General features: G+C 42.6%; 10 protein-coding genes across 10 annotated transcripts; 5 read left to right on the plus strand and 5 right to left on the minus strand.

The window, feature by feature from the left end:
- Positions 1 to 1,262: 1,262 nt before the first annotated feature.
- Positions 1,263 to 2,618, minus strand: BDB00DRAFT_758767 (ATP-NAD kinase-like domain-containing protein; the record flags this gene model as incomplete). The annotated part of the gene is made up of 6 exons (XM_053119085.1): positions 1,263 to 1,469; positions 1,642 to 1,744; positions 1,828 to 1,963; positions 2,067 to 2,204; positions 2,321 to 2,421; positions 2,500 to 2,618. The coding sequence occupies 6 exons, from the start codon at positions 2,616 to 2,618 to the stop codon at positions 1,263 to 1,265; spliced, it is 804 nt and encodes a 267-aa protein (XP_052982517.1).
- Positions 2,619 to 3,254: 636 nt separating this feature from the next.
- On the minus strand, positions 3,255 to 4,039 carry BDB00DRAFT_758679 (HCNGP-like protein-domain-containing protein; the record flags this gene model as incomplete). Its single annotated transcript, XM_053119076.1, has 2 exons — positions 3,255 to 3,761; positions 3,851 to 4,039. 2 exons carry the CDS (start codon positions 4,037 to 4,039, stop codon positions 3,255 to 3,257), a joined length of 696 nt encoding a protein of 231 aa, XP_052982518.1.
- Positions 4,040 to 5,225: 1,186 nt separating this feature from the next.
- On the plus strand, positions 5,226 to 5,782 carry BDB00DRAFT_139223 (uncharacterized protein). Its single transcript, XM_053116216.1, has 2 exons — positions 5,226 to 5,306; positions 5,413 to 5,782. The coding sequence occupies exon 2, from the start codon at positions 5,465 to 5,467 to the stop codon at positions 5,714 to 5,716; it is 252 nt and encodes an 83-aa protein (XP_052982519.1). The 5' UTR covers positions 5,226 to 5,306; positions 5,413 to 5,464; the 3' UTR covers positions 5,717 to 5,782.
- A 16-nt stretch (positions 5,783 to 5,798) lies between these two features.
- Positions 5,799 to 7,956, plus strand: BDB00DRAFT_893562 (general substrate transporter; the record flags this gene model as incomplete). The annotated part of the gene is made up of 9 exons (XM_053128495.1): positions 5,799 to 5,979; positions 6,051 to 6,173; positions 6,265 to 6,293; positions 6,378 to 7,133; positions 7,208 to 7,226; positions 7,295 to 7,367; positions 7,461 to 7,546; positions 7,617 to 7,705; positions 7,760 to 7,956. The coding sequence occupies 9 exons, from the start codon at positions 5,799 to 5,801 to the stop codon at positions 7,871 to 7,873; spliced, it is 1,470 nt and encodes a 489-aa protein (XP_052982520.1). The 3' UTR covers positions 7,874 to 7,956.
- Positions 7,957 to 8,014: 58 nt separating this feature from the next.
- Positions 8,015 to 11,418, plus strand: BDB00DRAFT_809679 (UNC-like C-terminal-domain-containing protein). The gene is made up of 4 exons (XM_053122500.1): positions 8,015 to 9,371; positions 9,468 to 10,673; positions 10,758 to 10,853; positions 10,929 to 11,418. The coding sequence occupies exons 1-4, from the start codon at positions 8,025 to 8,027 to the stop codon at positions 11,364 to 11,366; spliced, it is 3,087 nt and encodes a 1,028-aa protein (XP_052982521.1). The 5' UTR covers positions 8,015 to 8,024; the 3' UTR covers positions 11,367 to 11,418.
- BDB00DRAFT_809683 (tRNA synthetases class I, catalytic domain-containing protein) lies at positions 11,356 to 14,350 on the minus strand. The gene is made up of 8 exons (XM_053122501.1): positions 14,201 to 14,350; positions 13,992 to 14,118; positions 13,810 to 13,909; positions 13,567 to 13,729; positions 13,356 to 13,489; positions 12,826 to 13,293; positions 12,366 to 12,747; positions 11,356 to 12,275 (listed from the first exon to the last, which is right to left on the minus strand). The coding sequence occupies exons 1-8, from the start codon at positions 14,247 to 14,249 to the stop codon at positions 11,488 to 11,490; spliced, it is 2,211 nt and encodes a 736-aa protein (XP_052982522.1). The 5' UTR covers positions 14,250 to 14,350; the 3' UTR covers positions 11,356 to 11,487.
- A 2,487-nt stretch (positions 14,351 to 16,837) lies between these two features.
- BDB00DRAFT_139384 (uncharacterized protein) lies at positions 16,838 to 17,772 on the minus strand. The gene is made up of 2 exons (XM_053116218.1): positions 17,189 to 17,772; positions 16,838 to 17,085 (listed from the first exon to the last, which is right to left on the minus strand). Exons 1-2 carry the CDS (start codon positions 17,536 to 17,538, stop codon positions 17,004 to 17,006), a joined length of 432 nt encoding a protein of 143 aa, XP_052982523.1. The 5' UTR covers positions 17,539 to 17,772; the 3' UTR covers positions 16,838 to 17,003.
- Positions 17,773 to 19,149: 1,377 nt separating this feature from the next.
- BDB00DRAFT_937067 (uncharacterized protein) lies at positions 19,150 to 20,850 on the plus strand (the record flags this gene model as incomplete). The annotated part of the gene is made up of 5 exons (XM_053129243.1): positions 19,150 to 19,179; positions 19,251 to 19,527; positions 19,978 to 20,171; positions 20,210 to 20,503; positions 20,591 to 20,850. 5 exons carry the CDS (start codon positions 19,150 to 19,152, stop codon positions 20,618 to 20,620), a joined length of 825 nt encoding a protein of 274 aa, XP_052982524.1. The 3' UTR covers positions 20,621 to 20,850.
- A 120-nt stretch (positions 20,851 to 20,970) lies between these two features.
- Positions 20,971 to 22,023, plus strand: BDB00DRAFT_139257 (60S ribosome subunit biogenesis protein nip7). The gene is made up of 5 exons (XM_053116217.1): positions 20,971 to 21,184; positions 21,254 to 21,340; positions 21,418 to 21,556; positions 21,622 to 21,762; positions 21,846 to 22,023. Exons 1-5 carry the CDS (start codon positions 21,129 to 21,131, stop codon positions 21,963 to 21,965), a joined length of 543 nt encoding a protein of 180 aa, XP_052982525.1. The 5' UTR covers positions 20,971 to 21,128; the 3' UTR covers positions 21,966 to 22,023.
- A 112-nt stretch (positions 22,024 to 22,135) lies between these two features.
- Positions 22,136 to 22,333, minus strand: BDB00DRAFT_731972 (uncharacterized protein; the record flags this gene model as incomplete). The annotated part of the gene is made up of 1 exon (XM_053118329.1): positions 22,136 to 22,333. A coding segment is annotated over one exon (198 nt), but the record flags the coding sequence as incomplete, so codon positions are not given.
- Positions 22,334 to 23,008: the final 675 nt, after the last annotated feature.

A 23,008-nucleotide genomic window follows, 5' to 3' on the forward strand; every position in this document is an offset into this window, starting at 1 on the left:
AGCCTCACCATGGATACCGTGTGATTTTAATCTGTGACGTTTCATGAATTTGGTGACCCAGCCGTCAGAATACTGAAATCCTTCAGGAACAACAATGTTGAGGCGTCTTGCTTGAATTTTTGCTTGGAGAATGATGCCTTCCCTGTTGACTGGTTGCCCAACAGATGCCATATCCATGACGAATTCTGCAAGAACGTTTTCGACTTCTGGCAATGCTGGTACGCGTTTTCTTTTCATATTAAGCTCGGTTTCCGACATAGCGAGATACTTCTCTTTTTCTCTAAGAATAAGCGAGATTGTCGATTGGACAGGTGGTTTCTCGAGTTTGAACTCATCCTTAGCCCATTGTGCTAAAGCACGTTGACCGACTTTAGGATTCTGCTGTTTGTATGTGCAAATAGCAAATTTTTGGCGGTTTGTAAGTGAGTTGTTGCCCTTAATATTGAAGTAAAAAGATAAGGTAAAGAAGACAATGTTTTTTGCTGACAGATGACATCAGCTACTTTATTACTACATGTAACACAAGATGACAGGGTGTCTATACTTTCTTCTTGAACCTTCCTTTTCTTAACGGAGTCCCAATTCCATAACTCGATATTTCGATAATTCGATCACTTACGGCTGTGACCAAAGTGATCGAATTATCGAGCGGGCACTGTATGTAAGAGAACCTTAGCATTATATCTATTGTGACGGTGCTACTGGTTTCGATTTTCCCTTGAATATGTAAAAAATGAGATAGTAGTAGCATGTAAGGGCACTTGTGTGAAATTCACTAGAAAAAACATAATAAAGTAATGTGCCATTCTTTGCAACATGGTAGCAACTAGTTAAATTGACCGTATGTTTGAGTTCTTCTTTTAGACCGAACTTTTATTATCAAAAGTTGGAACGCTCCAGAATATATATTGAAACAAAAGCATGGACACTGCCTTTTTTTATTCATCCCAAGTTGCGTCCAAAATTCTGGTTCCATTTCAATAGCTCGTTAATATCTTTTGCCCAATCTATGCCGTCGCTGACTCGCGTAACACATGGTATGGGATATTTCGACATTCGGACCTAAAGAAAGAAGATAGCAAAGTCCAATTCAAACCATCAACAAATGGCAATATTCAATGGAGAAAAACTCGCACTAATTACTCCTTTTTTTTGTTACCTGCAGATATTCGCCTTTATCTAGTAGAAATATTTCCTGTCCATCCATGGATACCTCAACTTGGCTTCGGCTTGCATCACCAATCTGAATAAAGAAACCATCGTTAGCGCACGTATGCTAAAGGTTTCATATACACACATACATGTAATTGGATTTTGGCACTTGGAGGTAGCAATACTGTTCGGAATGACAATGATCGTGGACAAATAGGTGTCATGACTAAACTTTGTACGCTTGGATGGACAATTGGTCCGCCTGCTGATAGTGAATATGCCGTTGATCCAGTTGGAGTTGATACAATCAATCTATACTTGCATAAACGTTTGTTCAAGGGTAAGCTACAAATATTTGTATTTCTTATCGTCTGTATACTCAATGATTGAAACTTTACCCGTCCGCCTATTGAGATATAAGAGAACCCATAATTTTATCAGCGTCACTATATAAACCTGATGATCTTGCCGGGTTTATAGTACATGCACACATACCACGCATTCGGTCAAATATTCCCCATCAACGTAACATCCAATAGCAGTTAAATGTGGGTATCGTCCACGATGCAGTGATACTTCGTTCATTACTTGTCTATCGCCTTTTTTGTTATAGATCCAGTTTAGTCCTTGCCTTTTGTGTTGCGTCTACATACGCTGTTTATCAGAAAGTATGACTTGCCTACTTCCTTCCCATCCACGCTGATTCTCCTTCCATCTGATTGGTGAAGCGAGCAAAATAATCGCATTCGTAACATCAAAGAAGCTTTTCCCGCCGTCATATCTGACAAAACATGCTTAAAATACTTGAATTCTAAACGGGGTTTCAGTGATACTGAGTTAGCGAAATCAAGAAGTCGTCATCCAGACCTTCTTCCATTCACCTCTCCCAACCGTCTTTTAGGTAATCAACTCACGAAATGACATTAAAAATCCTAGCGTCCCAAGATTAAAGCATACAACAGGCGGAACGGCTTTTGGAAAGAGTGAAGATAAGTGTAACATTGTACCGTCTCCTCCTAAAGTGATAGCAAAATCAACTGTACGGGTATATTCTTGCCTTTGGCCTAATTTTTGTATTCATTGTACACAGGATCAGTGAGCTTGAAAGCATATCTATCTTCTGTTATCGGATAGGCTTTCTTCCAATAATGTTAAACTTTTTACTTACCTCGTGGTATGACATGAACAAATGGTAATCTATCCTGGAAGTGTTCAGCAACACTAGGTTCTACAATTATATTCAAATCTGGGTACTCTTTATGCAACCAACTGAAATACATGAAATAGCTTAGTACACAATTAAATTTTCACGAAAACTTGTATGCCACTTTTTATCCACCAAATTACTTTGCAACTTGTATAAGTGCGTTTTCTGTCTTGATATCATTTAGTTTCTTAATGATTAAGACGTTCCGAGGCCGCTCTGTCCAGTCGAAAGCAAATTTGCCCCTGTCAATAAAAATCATATATCAAAGATCGGATTCATGCTTCTTTGCTCGTCTCCACGCGCGTATGATTATCTTACCCGTATGTGCTACCGGGAGCTTGGAGAATGTTTGTAGTTTCTCGTGTTTTGATCATGTCAAACATGTTTTGCATGTCGCTAGAGCTACTGCTGCTTCTGTCTAAAAAAAGTGAAATTGTTATTGAATATTTGCTATGCTAAAAAAAAAAAAACATCACGAATTCGCCACTATTTAAATGAAAGGGAATTCACTTTGTACCCAGGGCCCATTGCTCGCGTGTTAATTTGAAATGAACTTTATCGGGTAATTCTGTTGTTCGTCGAAGTGTGCTGTAAGATCGAAGAGCCCATGTCCGAGCAGATCGTAAGATTATGCGGCAGGTAAGCATGGTGGTGATATTTTTTTCTATTGTTTAGGCATTCGCAAAGATTAAAAAAAGATCCGCCCGCTAATCAGTGTGTCACCACCAACTATAAATCAGCATGACATTTGGAATCAACCAGAAAGTGACATTTCCATCATACTAAGTCCCACATAGTGTACATTTTTTCCACCTACTGTTTTTGTACGTACATGCATCTTGGAAGGTTATCGATTATTCAAATCATGTTTTGAAAGCCTTTTTCTTCTTTATTATTAATCATGATGCGCACGTCGTTTACGCTCTCGTTCATCCCATTGGGAACGTTCATGGCTACTACTTCTCTTCTGCTGTTCTATCCGACTCTTCACTTTGGCGACATTTGCCAATGCTGCAGCCATGGCGGCCGATTGCTCCTGTGCTGGTTGTTTCTGTTGTTGCTGTTGGGGTAATGATGACGGTGATGGCTGTTGTTGTGGCTGCTGCTGCTGCTGTTGTGGTTGTGGTTGAACAAATGCAACACTACTTCGATTCTGTTGTGCCAGTGCCTTTTCTTCTGCATGTTTCCGTTGTTGCTCCAAGATACCGTCAATGTATGCTTCTTGAGGGAACCCATGTGGATCAAAGTCGTCTTTCGGAAAGTTGCTGCCTGTTTCATCCAAGTCTATGAATTCTACCAGTTTGGCATATATTCTGGGATTTCGAAATGCTTTGTTGTTTTGTAAATGGTCGTTCAATCTGTGTCCTGACGATCGAAGCGCTAGGAAATGCGCAATGCGTTCCTGTGAAATAGAGATAGCGGCACGGTCATAGTTTCAATAACAAATAATTATAGTGCTTATGGCAAACGTTTGCCAATTTAATCAATTACCAAGCGTCCAGGATCACAAGGCGTCTCTGGCTCTGCAGGAATACCCAAATTGTCAACACCGGCAACAGGTCTTGGTTTTAATAGTATTTTTCGCCTACGTGCTTTGTCGGTTGCATTTAAATATTGGCGTACGGCAGCAGGAGCCTCATAGTCTATTCGTGCTTCTTTGATATCTGGGAAATTAAACATACAAATTTTAATAAATAAGGTCGTTTATAAGGGATGTTGCAAATTAATAGCCTTCTGTTAAACTACCTGCGGGTGTTGGCTGTCGTTTCTGTTATGACACGGATATATATGGTTAACTTAGAGAAAAGTAACCGTACAATCTACGATGGATATGAGTTGTCGCAATCTGCTTACCAGCTCTATTGATTGTAGCGGTTTCTTTTCTTTGGAGTTTGTTTTTGGTGGTGGTGACTGTGGTGGGGGATCTTTCGGCGATGTTCGCGTGTCTACAATTAAAAATTCAACATCACGTCCAAAGCTACAAAGAGGAATGAAACAATAGAGAAACTATACCTTCTACAGATTGTTTTTTTAATTCTTGTTGTCCTTCAACTTCATTATCTTCTTCCTCATCAGAGTAATTAGCAAGACCCGCAAGCGCGTTCATTTTCTTAGGTGGTGTAGTTGATCCGGTGAAAGGGTTGATCTCGGTCTCCCTCTTGTGGAAAGCGAAGCATGGTAACTGAACTCCGACACCTTCAAAGAGAGTATGTAGTGAGCGATGTTAACGCTTCTTTGCGTTGCAACTTGTAGTGTAATCATTTTCATTTACTGTGTTTATGCAAGTCATGTGGACTATCAGCATTTTGCATGAAAAGATTACATACAATTTGTAATCTATAGATACTGTACGTAATATAATTTGCGGTAAGATTGAACAGTGTGATCCATGTTCTACTACTGATATATTCCATTTGCACAAACAGCTTATCCTTGGGGTTAAGTCTCATAAAGTGTAGTTGCTACAGCTAGACAATGATCTACCACAGTGGCAGCAGCTGCTTTTTAGATGAGGATGTTGATGGCTTAGTAATCAAAATAATAAGATTATTAGTTCAATCATATCACAGCTAGGTAAACCTCTCAGTTTGTAAAAAGAGTGCAATCCTGTTGTTTCCCCTGCGTCATCGCAGCCCATCGTATATTCCCCTAGTCCCAAATACCACAGCATATTATAGTGCGCTGTACTATCACACAACCTTGTTTTATTCCAGAAGAAAACGACAGCACAATTATAATCATCGGAATTGATTCGGCTTTGGTAGGCGTCACGAGCTGCATAAGAATCAAAGAACGGGTGGAAGCTATAAACATGCTAAAAGCTTGCGTGCCCACACCAGTTGATTATCTTTCCTTTTCCCATTTTCTTTTTTTCAAGTTTAGCTGCTTTACAGCTCTTTAACAGACCATTCTCTGTATACCGGTAGACCTCAAGCGAGCATATACTGTACCTACCATAAAATACCAACAGGGCTATACAACAACCAGAGTGGGATTAAACATATAGAGAAATAACGAGTAAACGTGATCATTTACCCACCCACCACATACAGTTTCCACCTCCTTGCATCTTACAGCTTTACCAAAAGTATAAACGCGGTCAACATGCCAACAGTGAATTTATTGTCGTTTTTTTCTACTGTTGCAACTGCTACTCGCCGTTCCTCGTCTGAGCAGCAGCCGCTTCTTTCCCAGCATCAGCAACGACAAAAGTTTTTTGCAAAAGCAGTAAAAACATCGATACATCAACACCGCCATCCTATTTTTGACATGACGATCTGGACAGTAGCTGCAGCGCTTTTATCTTGCCTTGGAGGCTTTCTATTCGGTAAATTTAAAAGCGTTCTTCATATATGATTATGCAAGCTCACCGTGTTGTTAATGAGCATAAAAAATTGGTTGTGCTTATCAATCGTCTTTTTTGTTTATCATCGTCACAATGCTTTTTGTAGGCTTCGATTTGGGTGTCGTTGGAGGTCTTTTTATAGCCCCTTCGTTTCAGTCGCATTTCGGCATCGATCCAAATGACACGATACGAGAAGCCGATATCAATGGCAGCATTGTTGCCGTTCTACAAATCGGTTGTCTGCTAGGAAGTTTGGCCGCCACCATCACAGCTGGTACGTATTGTCTATCTATAAAGAAAAGTCAGATTCGATTACAGGCGTAACAATGACCATGATGATGATAGACAAGTTGGGCCGTAAATGGAGTATCACGATCGCAGCTGCGATATTCACCTTAGGGGGCATCCTACAAATACTTGGCGATGGTCTTTCCATGCTTTATGCCGGTCGACTCGTCGCAGGGCTTGGTAAATAATCTTGTTCTGTATGAACAGTTCCTACTTCTATTGTTGATACAGCAGCATTTTGCTCAGCCAATGTTTCTATAATCGTCTTTAGGGGTCGGTGCAATGAGCATGCTTGTACCTGTAAATAGCCTGAAGAAGAAAAAAACAATGCAAACAAATCTGCAGCTCTGTTATTTACATGAGGTCAATTGCTTGCATGTGTAGATTTACGTTGCGGAAATAGCTCATCAAGACCAGCGAGGGATTCTAGGGGGATTATGGCAATTTTTCATTGCTGCTGGTCTTGCCATGTCGTATTGGACCAATTATGTCGTTCAGAGTCACGTTGCTGTAACAGATGATGCCCTATGGCGCATACCCTTGATCGTTCAAACGGTACCGGGCGTCATCATGCTGTTTGGCATGCCATTCATGTTTGAAACACCACGATGTCTCTGTGCACACGACAAGCTCGACCAAGCCCGCATTGTGGTGGGTCGTATACGCGGATTGCATGTTCATGACGCACAAGTGGATAAAGAGCTCGAACATATCCAAAGTGGCCTATTATTATTAGAGCAACAGCAACAACAATCCACAGCATCAAATCCTTCAACATTTACAGCATGGCGTATGGTGTTTGCCCGTCAAAATCGACGACGACTGATTATCGGCAGTGCATTGCAAATGTTCCAGCAGTTGACTGGAACAAATGTTATCAACTACTACTCGCCTATTATTTTTAGATCCATTGGATTATCATCCAATACGACCGAATTGCTGGCAACCGGGGTGTATGGTCTCGTGAAGATGGCTGTCACGCTGATCGGGTTTTCATGTCTTGTTGATCGATGTGGAAGACGTAAACTGCTTATTGGTGGAGGTACAGCAATGGGTCTATGTATGCTATCCGTGGCCATTTGTGTGGGTGCCCGACCTCCGTCAGTCATGGGCGATGCAGTGCATCCAGCCTCGTATGTGGTGAGTGTCATTATCGTTGCTAAATCGATCCTTATCATTTATTTGTTGGCTCATTTGTAAACTACCGCTTATAGGGTATCGTATTCATGTATGGTACGTATAGCACAATTGTTTTTGAGAACAAGGACCATCTCTAACCTCCTTCTCGAACACTTGTTCAGTTTACGCTGTATTCTTTTCATTATCATGGGGCCCTATCCCCTGGATCTACTGCTCTGAGATTTATCCAATGTGGTATGTATCATGTTCAATTCCAACACTCAAGAGTGTCAATAACGTAATAGCAGTGATTTAAAAATAAACATTTTAAAATATGTTAAACTCTAGGATGCGCGCCAAAAGCACGGCGGTTACGACGGCTGTCAATTGGGCATTCAATGCCATCGTGGGAAAGTTCAGTCCACTTCTTCTAGGTAATGCGATCAGCCGTCTTAAAATGACCACTAGATAGATTGTAGTTTATGCTAATTACATGCACAACAGCGAGTAGTACTCTTGGCACCTTTATATTCTATGGAATATGGTGCATTGTTATGGCAATCTTTTGCCTAGCGTTTATTCCAGAGACTAAGGTAACAAACATATGGTGAAGATGTAATCCAGATCCTCATGAAAAAATCACGTAGGGCAAAACTTTGGAAGAAATGGATATGCTATTCTCTACAAATCTACGAGAAATTGAAGGAGGATCTCAATGTCAGCAACAGCATCATCATTATCAAAAAGATGGTTTAGAATAGGTTATGACCATCACACCATCTTCGTACAGAAATTGTTGGAAAAAGACGTCAATTTGATCTCCTGTTATTGGTGACACAATCACTTTAAAAACTCCTGAATTGGAGGTGCTGCATCTTCCATTATTTTACCTTCTTTTTTTTACTCTATTTGATGCATCCAATCTGTATATATATTTTAGCCTTTTACCCACTATATACTGCTTCTACACTTATTCCATTTACCATTGCCAGTCATAGCCACGATTCGCACCATCGTCGTAACAGTAATAATAGATATAAGATAGACAAGCGACAATGTCTACGATTCCGTGAAAATGATGTCTTGTTGGATATGTGTCCGGCATTTGAACAAAGCGATCTGGATTCTTTCCAGGCACTTTTTCCCGATGTTTCCATCCTTTCCGGTTTAGGCCATGACGCCGATTTCAATCTACTTTACCCTCCCATGCTGCTGGACAGTAGTAGTCATTCCCACCAATACCAACAACAACAACGGCAACGACTTGACAGTATCGGTAATAACAACGACCCTACTGCAATTCACGAGGGGGCAGCTGAACTGGCTACGTTAGAGCGTACACATGAACAGCAGCGGGCCAATAATGAACCTTCTTCATCACTCATAAAAGACCAGCCACGTGGCGACGCCTCATCCACTCCTGCAGTCAGTACGAATCACGAAAATCAGCAAAAATATACCACCAGTAACATGGCAGCAGCAGGCTCTTCATCCTCGTCGTTTTCGTCGTCATCATATTCGACATCATCAACACAGCAGCATACCGCACAACAACAATCCGCATCGAGTAACGGCGATAGCAGTGGTAACAACAACCGAAACGGGGGCGGTCTACTATTGTCCTTTGAAGAACTACAACAACGCGTACTACAAAAAGAAAACAATGATCGATGGACTTCTAACAGTAATCGCAAAAGAGGAGGTGGAGGCAATCTGGGCCAAATAATCGACAGTGTCGATGGTGATTTCGCAGATGATTTCGGATCCATGTTCGAAGCCCGTCAAGGCCCGCCTGCTGCAAATGTTTACGACGAAGAGGAATACATTGAACCGAGTCGAGCTGCTGGCGGATCAGCCAATAGCCATATACCCGGCAACAATAATAATCAAAACCAACAGCAGCAACAACCCAAATCATCCAGAATTGCGTCTGTACCCATCAAGTCATTAAAGGAACGGTTCAACTATGCGTCTATTGACTGTGCTGCAACAGTTCGAGGGGCCAACAAGGAAGCCAAAGGTGCTCAATCGATCGTGTACGAATCCAAGGATCAGTACATGCTCAACAAGTGCTCGGCTGATAAATACGTCATCATCAATCTCTGTGAGCCCGTATTGATCGATACGATTGTGATGGCCAACTTTGAGTTCTTTTCCAGCACGTTCAGCGAATTTCGTGTCTATGTTGCTGACAGATATCCAACGAAGGACTGGAAACTGTTGGGCCAATGGCAGGCTCGTAACACAAGAGATTTACAGGTAATTCATCCTCTCACCCCATGCTTTCCTGTCAATCAAAAAAAATTATTTATACTTCCAATACGTTTACTTATTTGTTTGCTTTTTCTTTCAAAGGTCTTTAAAGTGAACAATCGTTTCGGTTGGTTTGAGAACATCAAAATTGAGTTTCTGAACCATTATGGCCACGAATATTATTGTCCATTAAGCTTGGTCCGCGTGCATGGAATGACCATGATGGAATACTATTATCTTGTGGAACGACGGGCCGGCGATGACGAAGATTACGAGATCGAAGACGAAATTTTATGGCCTAGCGAAGTGCGTAATGAAATCATCCATCCAAACATCGATACAGTCAATGACACGATGCCTATCATCCCTGAACAAGAAGATGATACTAGTGATGACCATGAACAAGCAGCAGTTATTTTACCGGTCAACGACGAAGATGATGATGAAAATTACATTGACAACAACATCAACGACAATATTGAAGCTGCCACGAATCCAGTATTCTCAACGCCAATCGCTGGTGCATTACCAGACGACTTGGAAAAAGAGGGAGAGCAGCCAACAGTAGGCATCGTTGAGAAACTAACGTTGGCAGATAACGAAGCCAGTTCAAGTGATATCTCATCCTCTTCTTCAACATCTCTCGTCATTCCATCGGCTGTCACAACAGATACTCCGTCCATATTGCCAACAGATGCAGTTACGTCCGAAAGCCAGAACGAAATGTCATCATCTTTAGCATCACCGGCGTCTTTCTCATCAAATCACACATCCGTGACTGTTGTGCCTAGCGATCCTACGATGACCCGAGATAGTACTATCTTGCCAACGGATGATATATTGTACAAAGAATCATCGGTCGAAGAACAATCCACACCAGCTGCCTCTTTGAGCGTAAACGAAAACGAAGAAAACCTTATGAATCATACTACTACATCTACGACCAGCGCCATTGCCAGCACGACCACTGGTAATAGTGGTAGTAACAGTGGTACTACCATGACAACCAACGTTGGCTCTTTGCTTAATACGGCTATCAACAACTCTGCTCAAGCAACCAGTCGCGTCATGCCGAAACCAAGCAACATGTACAAAGACAGCAGTTATACCCAGGAATCCATTTACAAGACGATCATGAAACGACTCAATGCACTTGAGCTGAATGCCACTTTATCACAACGCTATCTTGATGAGCAAAACAAGATGCTCAACGATGTGTTTATGAGTATGGAAAAGCGTCATCAGGACCAAATCGTATTGCTTTTGGGTCGACTCAATGATACAGCGTCGACAAGAATCGATGGCATGGTAAGCTACCCATTACCGACTTCTCTATAGTATTATCCTCAACAAAAGCACGAGATAGTTATCTAAGAAATGGTAATTTAAAAGAAACGGCGGTATGAGCAAGCATACGACGAGCTACAGCAAATGACAGAAAACAATATGAAGGAAATGACAGCCAAAATGGCTTTATTGGCGGATCAGGTTAGAAAAGAATTCTTTTTATTTGCTATAATGTGGGCTTAAAGCCATCTTGCTAACCCAGTACTATATGATAAGATTGCATTTGAACGACGCGTTTCAATGGCCCAGTTAGTGATTGTCGTTATGCTCTTTGTATTTGTCGCGCTATCTCGTGGCACATTGAGCATTCTGTCACCGATTATGGAAGCGCAAGCTCAGGAACGAAAACGAAGAGAATCTGCTGATGCCCAAGCTATCCTTGAAACCGCACCATCGCCGAGGAAAACACCGACTCCTCCTCCCGTAGTAGCCATCACACCCGAATCATTACCTACCTCGCCACGCGAAGATGAGCGGCCGCGAGCCAATAGTCTGTTCCGTGATACAATTCCCAAGCCACGACGTCGATGGAGCGACAACGGTGATGGCAATTCAACCCTGGAGGTCGAAGCCACGTTTGCCAATGATTCATCCTTGCGTTTCCTACGCCGAAGAAAATCATCAAGTGATGCTGCGATTGTGCCTGAACTTTAAAACCCATTGAAGGTTCACGAAAACATACACACACACACACACACACGAAAAGTACATTTCATTCTTTACTTTAATATAATTTTCTTAATACACAATTTGTCGAATTTCATATACATATTGTCTATTTCTTCTTGCCGCCCTTGTCGGCCTTCTTTGCCGAAGTATCGGCCTTGGAGACAGTCGAGGCAGCCTTGCCATCAGGAATACAGATAAAGTGAGCAGGGGCCGAGTCGGTAGCAGGCTCGTCCAAGATGTAGTAACCCTTACGCTCAAACTGAATAATGTCACCCTTCTTCAAATCCTTGACGTTAGCATCAGCAACAGCAGGCGTCTTGAACTCGCTGACCGGGGTAACCAACTGGTCGACCGAGTCACCTTCCTCGACCTTCTTCTTGGTGATCAAGAAATCGTAGTCGACAAGCAAAACATCGGCAATTTCGTCACCGTACGACAACCATGAAAGCTTCTTCTTGGTCTTCTTAAAGTCACCTTCGAGATGAAGCTCCAAATCGACACTGGTGGCCAAACCGTCATCACCCTTGACAACGTTACGGACAAAGGCATTACCCCAGTCCATCAAAGTAATTTCTTCACCGACCTCCAAGGACTTGGCATCCTCCTGGTCAAGGACGATCTTGCTCGAGTAGCTGGTCTTCTTGGTACCCAAATCAGGGTTCTTCTTGTGCTTCAAGTTCTCCTTCACCTCAGGTGTGGCAGGAGCGCCCTGGACATTGACCTGAACCATGTTGTCCTTAATGACGGCAGTGTGACGAGGAGCAATAGGATCAATGACCTTACGGTTCAAAGCCCACAATTTGTCCCACTCGAGAAGCAAAGTGTTTTGCGAAGCACCCTGCATCAAAATGTACTGCTTGAGTGCCTCAATGGTCATACCACGACGGCGGATACCTGTAAAAATGTTTATTCAACATTTAAGCAACACGACTTTCCTTTAGGACAAGAAAAGTTACTTTGTTCCAAAAAGGAAAAACAACTTACCACGGACAGTAGGGAAACGAGGGTCGTCCCAACCAGCGACGATGCCTTGGTCAACGAACCATTGCAGCTTTCTCTTGGACAATAAGGTGTACACAAAGTTGATACGGCTGAAATCCCAGATAGTGACATGGCGAAGACCCAAGGTCTTGAGCATCCAGTCGTACTGGGGGTTACGATCACGGTATTCATTGGTTCTCAAAGCGTGAGTGACGCCCTCCAAGCTGTCGACAATGGGGCAAGCAAAATCGTAGGTGGGGTAAACCTTCCACTTGTCACCAGTGTAGTGATGAGGAGTCAAGTTGCAACGGTAGATGACGGGATCACGGAGAGTACCGTTTGGATCATCGGGGCTGATCTTCGCACGAAGGCAGCAGGTTTGACCCTATGATAAACAGTATCTTCATGAACTTACCATACCGAAAATGTTTCATTGAACCAGCAATAAGTAATTTTAACTTACGAATTCAGTAGCGTTCTTCATTTCCTCGAAGCGACGCAAGTTCTCCTCGACCGACTGGTCACGGCACTTGGATGGGGTACCCTTCATACGCTCCTCACGCATGGTAGTCTGGTCCGTATCATCGACATAGGCGTTGCCCTCCTTGATAATCTTCAAAGCGAGCTCGTACATCTCGTCGAAATAGTCCGAGGTGTGGGTAACAATGGACGAGTCGACGCCAATCAAAGCCAAATCCTCCTTGATCGACTCTTCAAACTCTGTCTTTTCCTTGCTGGGGTTGGTATCGTCGAAACGAACAATCATCTTGCCCTTGTAAGTCTGAGCGAAGTACTGATTCAAAAGAGCGGCCTTGGCGTGACCAATGTGGAGGTAACCACTGGGCTCAGGAGGGAAACGGGTGACGACCTTGCCCATTTCAGCGGCAGTAAGACCAATCTCGAACTTGCCCTGATCAGTGACCTTGGCAGGCTGTTTTCATAAAATAAGATGTTAGTATATCTACAGACAAGAAAATCGATTATTTTTATTACCTTGGCAGCGTTTTGAAGATCCTTGACGGCCAACTGAGCGGCATCTAAGGAGGCAACGTACTCATACCAACGAGCGAGGTAAAGACCGATAGATTCCTTCTTTGTCTTCAAGACACGGGCAAAGACGGGCGAAGCTATAGACATTGAGAAAAATTGAGTCATCCGGCATTTTCAAAAACGCAAAAAAGGTTGAGATATCGCACAAACATACCCTTCAAAGCACCCCAGACAACAAAGTCAGCCAAAGAGGATTGGTAGCCAACCAAGTATGAGCGAAGAGTCAAGTACTTGTTGAGCTCCTTGAAGGAAGCATCCAAAGCCTTGAAGTCAGCAGTCGCCAACTTGTTCTCAGCAAAATCCAACCATTGATCAACCTATAAGTAGCATATATATGTTGGTCATGAAAACTGTTTCCTTTCTTTTTTGCGAATTCCTCTGTTTTGAATTTCCATACCAAAGTAGAGCTAATGGGGTCGGAGACATTGTACAAACCAGACTCGGGAACAAGTCTGCCCAAAAGACGCACAATCGCGTTGGTGTTGTCATAATTTTCACTGCAATTCATAAATGGGCAAATTGAAAAAAAATCGCTTAGTAACGATCATGATTCGAGCAATAAAGCCAATGCTGACTTACCCGTTGTACTTGATCAAAGCAGCAGCCTTATTAGCACCCTCGGCTTCGAGGTTGGCGGCATCGCGGTACTCGACGGCGACAGTTTGAGGCTTGGCCATGTTGACCTGAGCAGCAACAGCCAAAACGCCTAGATCACATAAAAGAAGGAGCGATTAGTAATAAAGTAAAAGGTTAAAAGGTAGACTTGAGGCTTGTCCTTAAACTCGTACCGTAGCTAGCTGGAGAAGCCTTAGAAGCAACAATCAATGTAATGGTCATTGTGTAAAGGTTGAAGAAAAACAAATCCAGACCCGCGCTTGTCAAAATTTATAGCATACCGATACATGATTTTTTCTGCGACCCCAGACATGACTACACATGACTATTGAGCCGTGCTGATCGGGATCCGTTCCGTCCCCGCCTATTGATAATGTGGCGTGATACATGGTAGTCGTTGTAACAAATGATGGTAGCCCAGATAAACCAAAATAACAACATATTGAACGCTAATATGGAGAAGCTTTATAGTTATTTTATCGATATGCGTGGTATTCTTCGTTCGCAGATGCGTGGGACTTAGTGGGCATTTCAAACAATGATCATAACACATGCTATAGCAATCAATGATAGTATATAGTACACTTTTATATAACGATAACCAAGTTTCTAAATTAAATGACGTGCCATAATCTCATGCAAGGAAAGAAACCAAGTAACAAATGTTGTAGCGGAATCACTGAATGGAATATTACTAGTTGTGTTATTTTTCTTTTTTCTATGCATCGTAAGCTCAAATGCATTATTGATTTTGTCCTTTGTGTGAGAAGCGATCAGTCAATACACCATAGAGTATAAATTATCGGTATTACGCGTGTGCCTGTCAGATTAAATGATTTTACCTTGAGCAATCTTCCGAGCAGGTTTCCTGTACCTATGTAAATATGTGTTGGTCTCGTCACCTGCCTACTGCCACCCATAGGTCTGATGTCCCATTTGAATTATACTACTTGCATTCTCGTATGTAGCCCCAACAAAGTAGATATAGTAATAATCGTCCATATGCGTACGTTGGACTCATCACTTTTTTGCTCAGCTCTTGCTCCTTGCTTCTACACGCTCCAAGCCAACCAAAAGCGCAGCATCATCTATAAACAATATTCTACTTTGCAAGGTTCGGCCTTCATGTACAGGAAACTGATGCTCATCTCTAATTAGCAGAATCATACAGAAGTAAATAAACAATGACTAACTCTCGATGATGTTTACAGGCCTTTTGTATCAGTAGCAGCAACCACCGCAGAAGATCAGTTTCTTTAGCCTTCATGTACGGTGAAATTCACCGTTGCTCTACAGTCCGAGCATATCTCGTTCAGGAGCGTCATCTTCTGGGTTATTGTCATTAATTATCGTCAATGTTTTTGACGTCCACTATTGTTAGTGCCACTATTAGCACCACCAGTAGTAGCAACAACAGCAGCACCATCACCAGCATCATATGCCTGTAGCATTGTTACTATCGTCATACAGTACAGTTTATCAAGTTGAGAAAACAGAAAAGTCTTCTCGGCTACTTCACTGCTGTAGTCGCCTCAGTCTTCGATTGTTATCATTGCTGTCATGGTTAAGTTTGTCATATACCTAATTACCTCTTAAAATAAATGTAAGGAGCACAGAACGTAGCCAAGCAGATACCATTCAACATCAGAGGCACATAAGAGATCGTGAGGCGTAATGATGGAGACTATATCCCGTTCTTCAAACCGCAGCACACAATTCCCTTTCAAATGTCAAAATTTGGCACGACGTTCTTTAGGAAGGGACATTTACACAAACCTCACAACAGCACATTGATTGGGACCGCCTTTCTTGACATGTCTCTGCAGAAACTACGATTTAAATAAGTATGATATCTTCCAAAGAAAACAATTTGGATCAAAACTGGTTAGAAAGGTTTCTTTTGGGTTTGATCGACATCGATGGCTGTGTGCACTTGAATAAGTTTTTAAGCAATCTTACCATTACCAGTGCAGCTACAGTGCCCGCTCGATAATTCGATCACTTTGGTCACAGCCGTAAGTGATCGAATTATCGAAATATCGAGTTATGGAATTGGGACTCCGTTAAGAAAAGGAAGGTTCAAGAAGAAAGTATAGACACCCTGTCATCTTGTGTTACATGTAGTAATAAAGTAGCTGATGTCATCTGTCAGCAAAAAACATTGTCTTCTTTACCTTATCTTTTTACTTCAATATTAAGGGCAACAACTCACTTACAAACCGCCAAAAATTTGCTATTTGCACATACAAACAGCAGAATCCTAAAGTCGGTCAACGTGCTTTAGCACAATGGGCTAAGGATGAGTTCAAACTCGAGAAACCACCTGTCCAATCGACAATCTCGCTTATTCTTAGAGAAAAAGAGAAGTATCTCGCTATGTCGGAAACCGAGCTTAATATGAAAAGAAAACGCGTACCAGCATTGCCAGAAGTCGAAAACGTTCTTGCAGAATTCGTCATGGATATGGCATCTGTTGGGCAACCAGTCAACAGGGAAAGCATCATTCTCCAAGCAAAAATTCAAGCAAGACGCCTCAACATTGTTGTTCCTGAAGGATTTCAGTATTCTGACGGCTGGGTCACCAAATTCATGAAACGTCACAGATTAAAATCACACGGTATCCATGGTGAGGCTGGCTCCGTTGACATCGACGATGAAAAGATCCAAAAGCAGCTCGAAGAAGTCAAGGCCAAATAGCCGAGTTTCCACCTGAATGCATCTATAACATTGATGAAACGGGACTTTTTTACAAGCAAGTGCCACGTCGAACGATTTCGAACAAACCTATTGCCGGACGAAAAGTCGATAAAAGTCGTGTAACTGTTGTCCTTGTCACCAATGCAACTGGCTCGCATAAACTTGGCCCCTACTTCATTGGACGCTTTGCTGGAGGAAAAGATTTTGGATCAAAGCTGAGTAAGTTAATGTTAGTAAAACATGAAAAAGAACGACAGCTGATTCAATACACCATAATAGTCAAGGACTGTTACAAGTATTACTTTGCGGGATACGGTCCAATTTTTGCTGGATGCGGTCCGGATACGGTCCTTCAATTTTGCTGGATACGGTCCAATTTTGCTGGATACGGTCCAATTTTTGCTGGATGCGGTCCAATTTTGCGGGATACGGTCCAATTTTTGCTGGATGCGGTCCAATTTTGCTGGATACGGTCCAATTTTGCTGGATACGGTCCAATTTTGCTGGATACGGTCCAATTTTTGCTGGATACGGTCCAATTTTTGCTGGATGCGGTCCAATTTTTGCTGGATGCGGTCCGGATACGGTCCTTCAATTTTGGATGCGGTCCAATTTTGGTGGATACGGTCCAATTTTGCTGGATACGGTCCAATTTTTGCCTGGATGCGGTCCAATTTTGCTGGATACGGTCCAATTTTTGCTGGATGCGGTCCAATTTTTGCTCTCTTATTGATGGATAATGCACCTTCGCATAAAAACTTGGAAATTCAGTTAAAAAATATCGAGTTGTGCATGCTTCCTCCAAATACCACATCCCACTACCAACCGCTTGATGCAGGAATCATTGCTTCGTTCAAAAAAAAGTATAGTACATTGTAAACAACAGGAGATTTAAGCAGACAAAGTGATTTATTTGGATGTTAAGAAAGCAGAACTTGTTGGGCCAAATCTATTTTAGGAGCATCTTATTTCGCAGAGCAACAATTCGCCACAACAACAACGAGCTTCACGATCTTTACAACATTAAGTTCAAACAAGCCTTGGACTGGTCTATTATGGCCTGGGACCGTGTCTCGTCCGAAACAATTTCAAATTGTTTTCGACATACTGGCCTTATGTCAGTGGAAACCCTTACAGAAGTAATTGAATCCGAAGAAGCTGTTGTTTTGCAGGAGGAGGAGGAACTGACCGTCGAACTTGACTCGTACCTAAGATCTGTCAGCAATGATCAAGATGATACGAACACAGTTTTCGTGATTCCAGATGACGAAGACGACGGGATCCATGAGATGTTGACGCTGGAAGAACGAACGGATCGTTTGGTGAATCAGAACGTTGAAGATGAAGGTACAGTAGGGACATCATACAAAGTAAGTGCATTGATGGATAAAATCCCCTCGTCTTTATAATAGGCGAGGAGGGAGAGACCGAAGAACAAAATGAAGAAGAAGATGATGCCGATGCGAATATTAGGGCAATTAAAGAAAAAAAGTGCCTCTACCAAAGTTTTATAGATAAACTTGACATCACACACAAATTGGATATGGACATCTTGTATCTGGTAAAAAAAAGAGTTAGACTTTTGGAGTCAGAGGAGCGGCAATCAGTGAAGCTGACGCAATCCCACCTCATAGACTTTCTAAATTTAGTGAATAAATATATACTACGAATTTTTATTGGGAATACATGTTAACTCTGGACTCTGATGTATGATCCGACACTGATCGCTGGTTCGATTCCGCGTCACTAAGCATTTCTATTGGTTTATACTTGTCGATATGTCACAGCCAAGTGATCGATGATCGAATTATCGATTTGTCGATATTTTACTGCTTACCAGCCTGGTCATTTGAGAAAGTGATCGAATTATCGAAAATATCGAGTTATCGAGTATCGAATTATCGAGCGGGCACTGTACATCGCGTGAACGAGCTCGAGATAACCCCGATGCTATGCTATGGTCCTTCTTCGATCAGTCTCGTGTTGAATCACTAGCGGACCGACATCGCATGGAATTCTGTAATCGCATTATCGTACGACCAGACAAGACCGTATCAATCGTTGGAATCATGAAGGAAGGCTGTGAGCCGTTGGTCTCTGCATATGAGGAACGTCAACGAAAGCGACGAAAGAAGGGAGGTCGGTCAGGAGCGTCAGCAACCATTGGGACGACCGATAAGACGCTTGAACAGTTACAAGCTGATGAAGAGCGGGCAACATCGAGCACAAAAGAGCTACAAAGAAGACATGGTGTTCTAAAGAAAAAATACCAGCAAACCGCCAAGGAACGCAAAATAGCCAGAAAACGTTTTCAGTTTTGCAACCAAACATGAAAGAATCGAAGCAAGTGCCGCACTATCGATACGTGTGCGTGAAAATCGGCAAGTTAGGCTCGCTATGCTGCTTAATCATCGTGATTTGAAGAATGAAAAGTCGTAGATACAAGACCCAAAAGGTAATATTATCCTCTCTGGACTTCTTTAACACATGTACTGGTTGTTGATTGATACTTTCCCATTACTGTAGTTTATCGAGCAGGCGAAAAACAACAAGAAAGACAATGCCGCTGCAACTACTGTCCCAGCAATAACACCGACTGTGCAAAAGCCTCAGTGCGAAGATACAGCTGCTAATATTGATCTGTCAAATCATTGCCCATTGGGTCAAGTCTACGGTGGTACAGACTACGGTCATGTTACAATGTCCCAGACAACAGCCTTAACCAAACAAGATGTTCTTTTCCACGTCTCTCTCTACAACGCGCAGCAAATTCATCGGCAGCAGCCAAGATTAGCCGAAGCAGGTTCGCTTGGAGCAAATGTATCAATCAACCAAGCGTCCGACACGTCTTCACCCTCTGCCATCCCGCGACACGATGCCACACAAGCAAATATGAAGAGGGAAGGCATGGATTTAGAACCACCACCTCCAGCGAAGCGCCAGACGACCTTTGATTTAAAAAATGCTGTCGGAAGTTCTGAATTGTACCTACAAGAACAGAGTGACGCCAAGCGGGAAGGATCTACATTGGAAGAGCAACAACCACCGGCTAAGCGGCAGTGTTTGCATAGTGATGCTACAACATCTCATCAAAGCCCGCCACCGCATATATCAAAAAAGGAAGCAATACATTGCAGCTGGGTCTTGAACCATGTTGAAAACGGATCCATCACAATGAGCCACAAAGGACGTATACGGATGTAAGGACAGAATATTCAGCAGATGCGGATTCTGTTGGACCGTGAGATGAAAGCTTCACCGCAGCAAGAGCATCAGGACCAGCAACAGGACCAGCAGCTACAACAACAGCAGCAATATATTGATCTTGAAACGCTTACAGTCAAGGACCTAAAACTACCCAAGCCATTCACAATCACACACGAACAGATCCATGAAGCGACGAAAACAAAAAAGTTCATGGTGAGGCAGGAGAACCGGCTGAAGAAGGTATGTTCATGTAAAATTGTTGTACGCATACGTGACAGTTTACATACTTAGCTTATCTTGCTTTAATGTTTATGAACAACTTTGATACACAGCCTGAGAATGAAGAAGTGCGGAATGCTCTCCACGACTTACAAGAAAACTGCTTCGTTGGCATCTGCGATCCAGTGGAAACCTTCAAAAGGCAAAAAGTCAGGCTACAGCATGTCGACGTTCTACGCAAGTTTTATTATTCCAACGCTGCCCTCAATGAACACCGTCACCGCGAAATTGCTACAAGTCGTCTTTATACGCAACTTGCGACAAAGGAACGCCAAAAACCTGCGTCCTGTCATGTGTGTTGGCCTTGCCAGCACAGGCGTAGGCTCCCATCTACGTGGGCGACCTCGGCGCGGCGGCCGCAAGATGCGCAATGAACATAGAATTTGTTGTCCGGTGGTATTGCAGGATGAATATTGAACTAGTCAAACCTGTCCTTCTGCTAATGTCCACTGGTGATGGCAACGGCAACCAAGGCTACAAAAAACGGTAAAATCAAGGCAGTGAAGGTCCATGGCGCTCTCCAATGTGTCAACCCGGATTGCCCTGCGGTGCGTGTCGGGTACACTACCTTTAGTCGTGATTCTCTCTCGAGTACGGCCATGATCTTCGCTGCTGTTACCCAGTTATTCTCCCCTACCAAGTCACCTCTTCCCCCTTTCGATCCTACCAACCCAACACAAGCAAGTATTACATTTTCACCTGCCTTTTTGCAGCATCCATCATATCATCTATAGAAATGGTGCGCTTGTTGCTTCCATGGGTTTTCCTGGACCTGTTTACTGCGCGCTCCCCTTCTTTTCCCAAACATCGTTTGAGTGCCAATAAATTTTCGCTTTGACAAGCATATCCGAGAATTATTCAAGTGGCTCAAGTTCCTTGAAAAGCAACACTTTTTTTTGACATTGTACTGCAGTCACCATGCGTCCTCTCACAAACGAAGAAACAACTACGCTTTTCGAGAAATTAGCAAAATAGTAAACGATCTCAAACGTTTTCGAAGTGATTGAAAAATATGCAAGTCTAATAGCTTGTCACTTATGTAGCATCGGATCGAACATTAAGCACTTGATTGATCGGCCAGATGAAACTTACTGCTTCCGTTTGCACAAAGATCGAGTATACTACCTCAGGTACTCTATAAAGGAAGGGTAGAACAAATAAAAGTACAACACATGGCAACATATACTCAACAAGAATCTATATATAGTGAGAGCATGGTACGCATAGCAACTTCTGTTGGTCGAGATCAGTTGGGATCTGCTGGTGTCTGCTTCGGCAAGTTCACCAAAACCGGAAAGTTTACGCTCCATGTCACCGCTTTGGATCACTTGGCACAATATGCAAAGGTAAACCGCTATATATTGAAATGACATAGAAGCGGAAAACGGCTGATACATTCATATCGTATTAGCACAAGATCTGGATCAAGCCAAATGGTGAAATGACATATCTCTATGGCAATAATGTTGTCAAGGCACATTTGGGTCGCATTACGGATGATACACCTGAACACACTGGTGTTGTTGTTTATTCCATGACAGACATGCCTTTGGTAAGTTTGTTTTTGCAACTATAGGAAGGGGGAGCAATTATGCATATAGCGGAGGATGGGTAAACTGACAAGAGTTCAATTAGGGTTTCGGTGTCACTGCTCGATCAACAGCAGATATGAAGAAGCTTCAGCCAACGGATATCATTGTGTTCCATCAGGCAGATGTTGGAGAATACCTTCGCTCTGAAGATACTTTATTATAATTAATGTTTTCCCTTAAAGCTTTTATCATTGTAATATACTATATACATTCTTTTGCTTTCTTCTTTCATTTACAATATCACCAAAACGCATTACACAGAAAAAAAGTCTTGTTTTTTTATGAACAATTTCTATCTCGATCAACAATATCTCCATCATGCATCAATACGGGTGTTGAGTTGCCATTGGAATCGAATTGGGTTGCTACTGTCAAACCTTGTAAAACTGTTTCTGCTGCAGGATTGAATAGAAGCGAGTCAAGTCGCACATCACATATTCTTGCCAAGGCCAACGGCATATGTGATTCCATGAAATGCGAAATGACATCGGCTGTATATTTTTTGTTACTGCTTGTAGCCAACATTGCTATACTGGATTGAGGATCCAATGCGCCTGCTGAACCGACCAGTGCCCGCACATGATCAGGTGAACATCCAGCCTTGATACTCTTGCATTGAACGATGATGCTCGGTGCAATATCTATCCCAAAAGGTTGCTGTTGTTTATAAAGTGACAAGTCGCGTAATGGCCACGTGCCTCGTAAATCCACGCCACCGTCGCTTTTTCCACCTACGCGTCGTAGTCGCATCCCGAGTTCTTGCTCAAAGACTTGATGCGTTTGCCATTCGAAAAGCGTTCCTCGATAGACAGTGGACGACGAATCAGAGGGTGGATGTCGTAGAAACGATTTGAGATCGTGGATCAAGGTTGATTTGGCACGATTAAGAGGGTTACGCATTGAAAGAAGGAGAGACAGATTTCTATATCCTTATTTAAATGAGCCAATCTCTTTTCTGAATCGTAGTTACAACAAGATGAGCTTCGTTTCGATGAAGTACAGTATTTCCAATATGTGATGTCGCAGCCAATGAAAATCAATGTCGGGCCCGATGGAAATCAATGTCGTAGTCCAATGGAAATCAATGTCGCTAGCCAATGAAAATCAATTTCGCATAGTTCAGCCATAGATCGTTTGCCGTTTCTCGCCATAGATCGTTCGCCAGTGCTGCAAGATACAGTAGTTTGCGTTGAAAATGTAGGCGTC

The sequence above is a fragment of the Zychaea mexicana genome, assembly GCF_025766255.1.
Source record: "Zychaea mexicana strain RSA 1403 chromosome Unknown BDB00scaffold_15, whole genome shotgun sequence".
NCBI classification, from domain to species: Eukaryota; Fungi; Mucoromycota; class Mucoromycetes; order Mucorales; family Lichtheimiaceae; genus Zychaea; species Zychaea mexicana.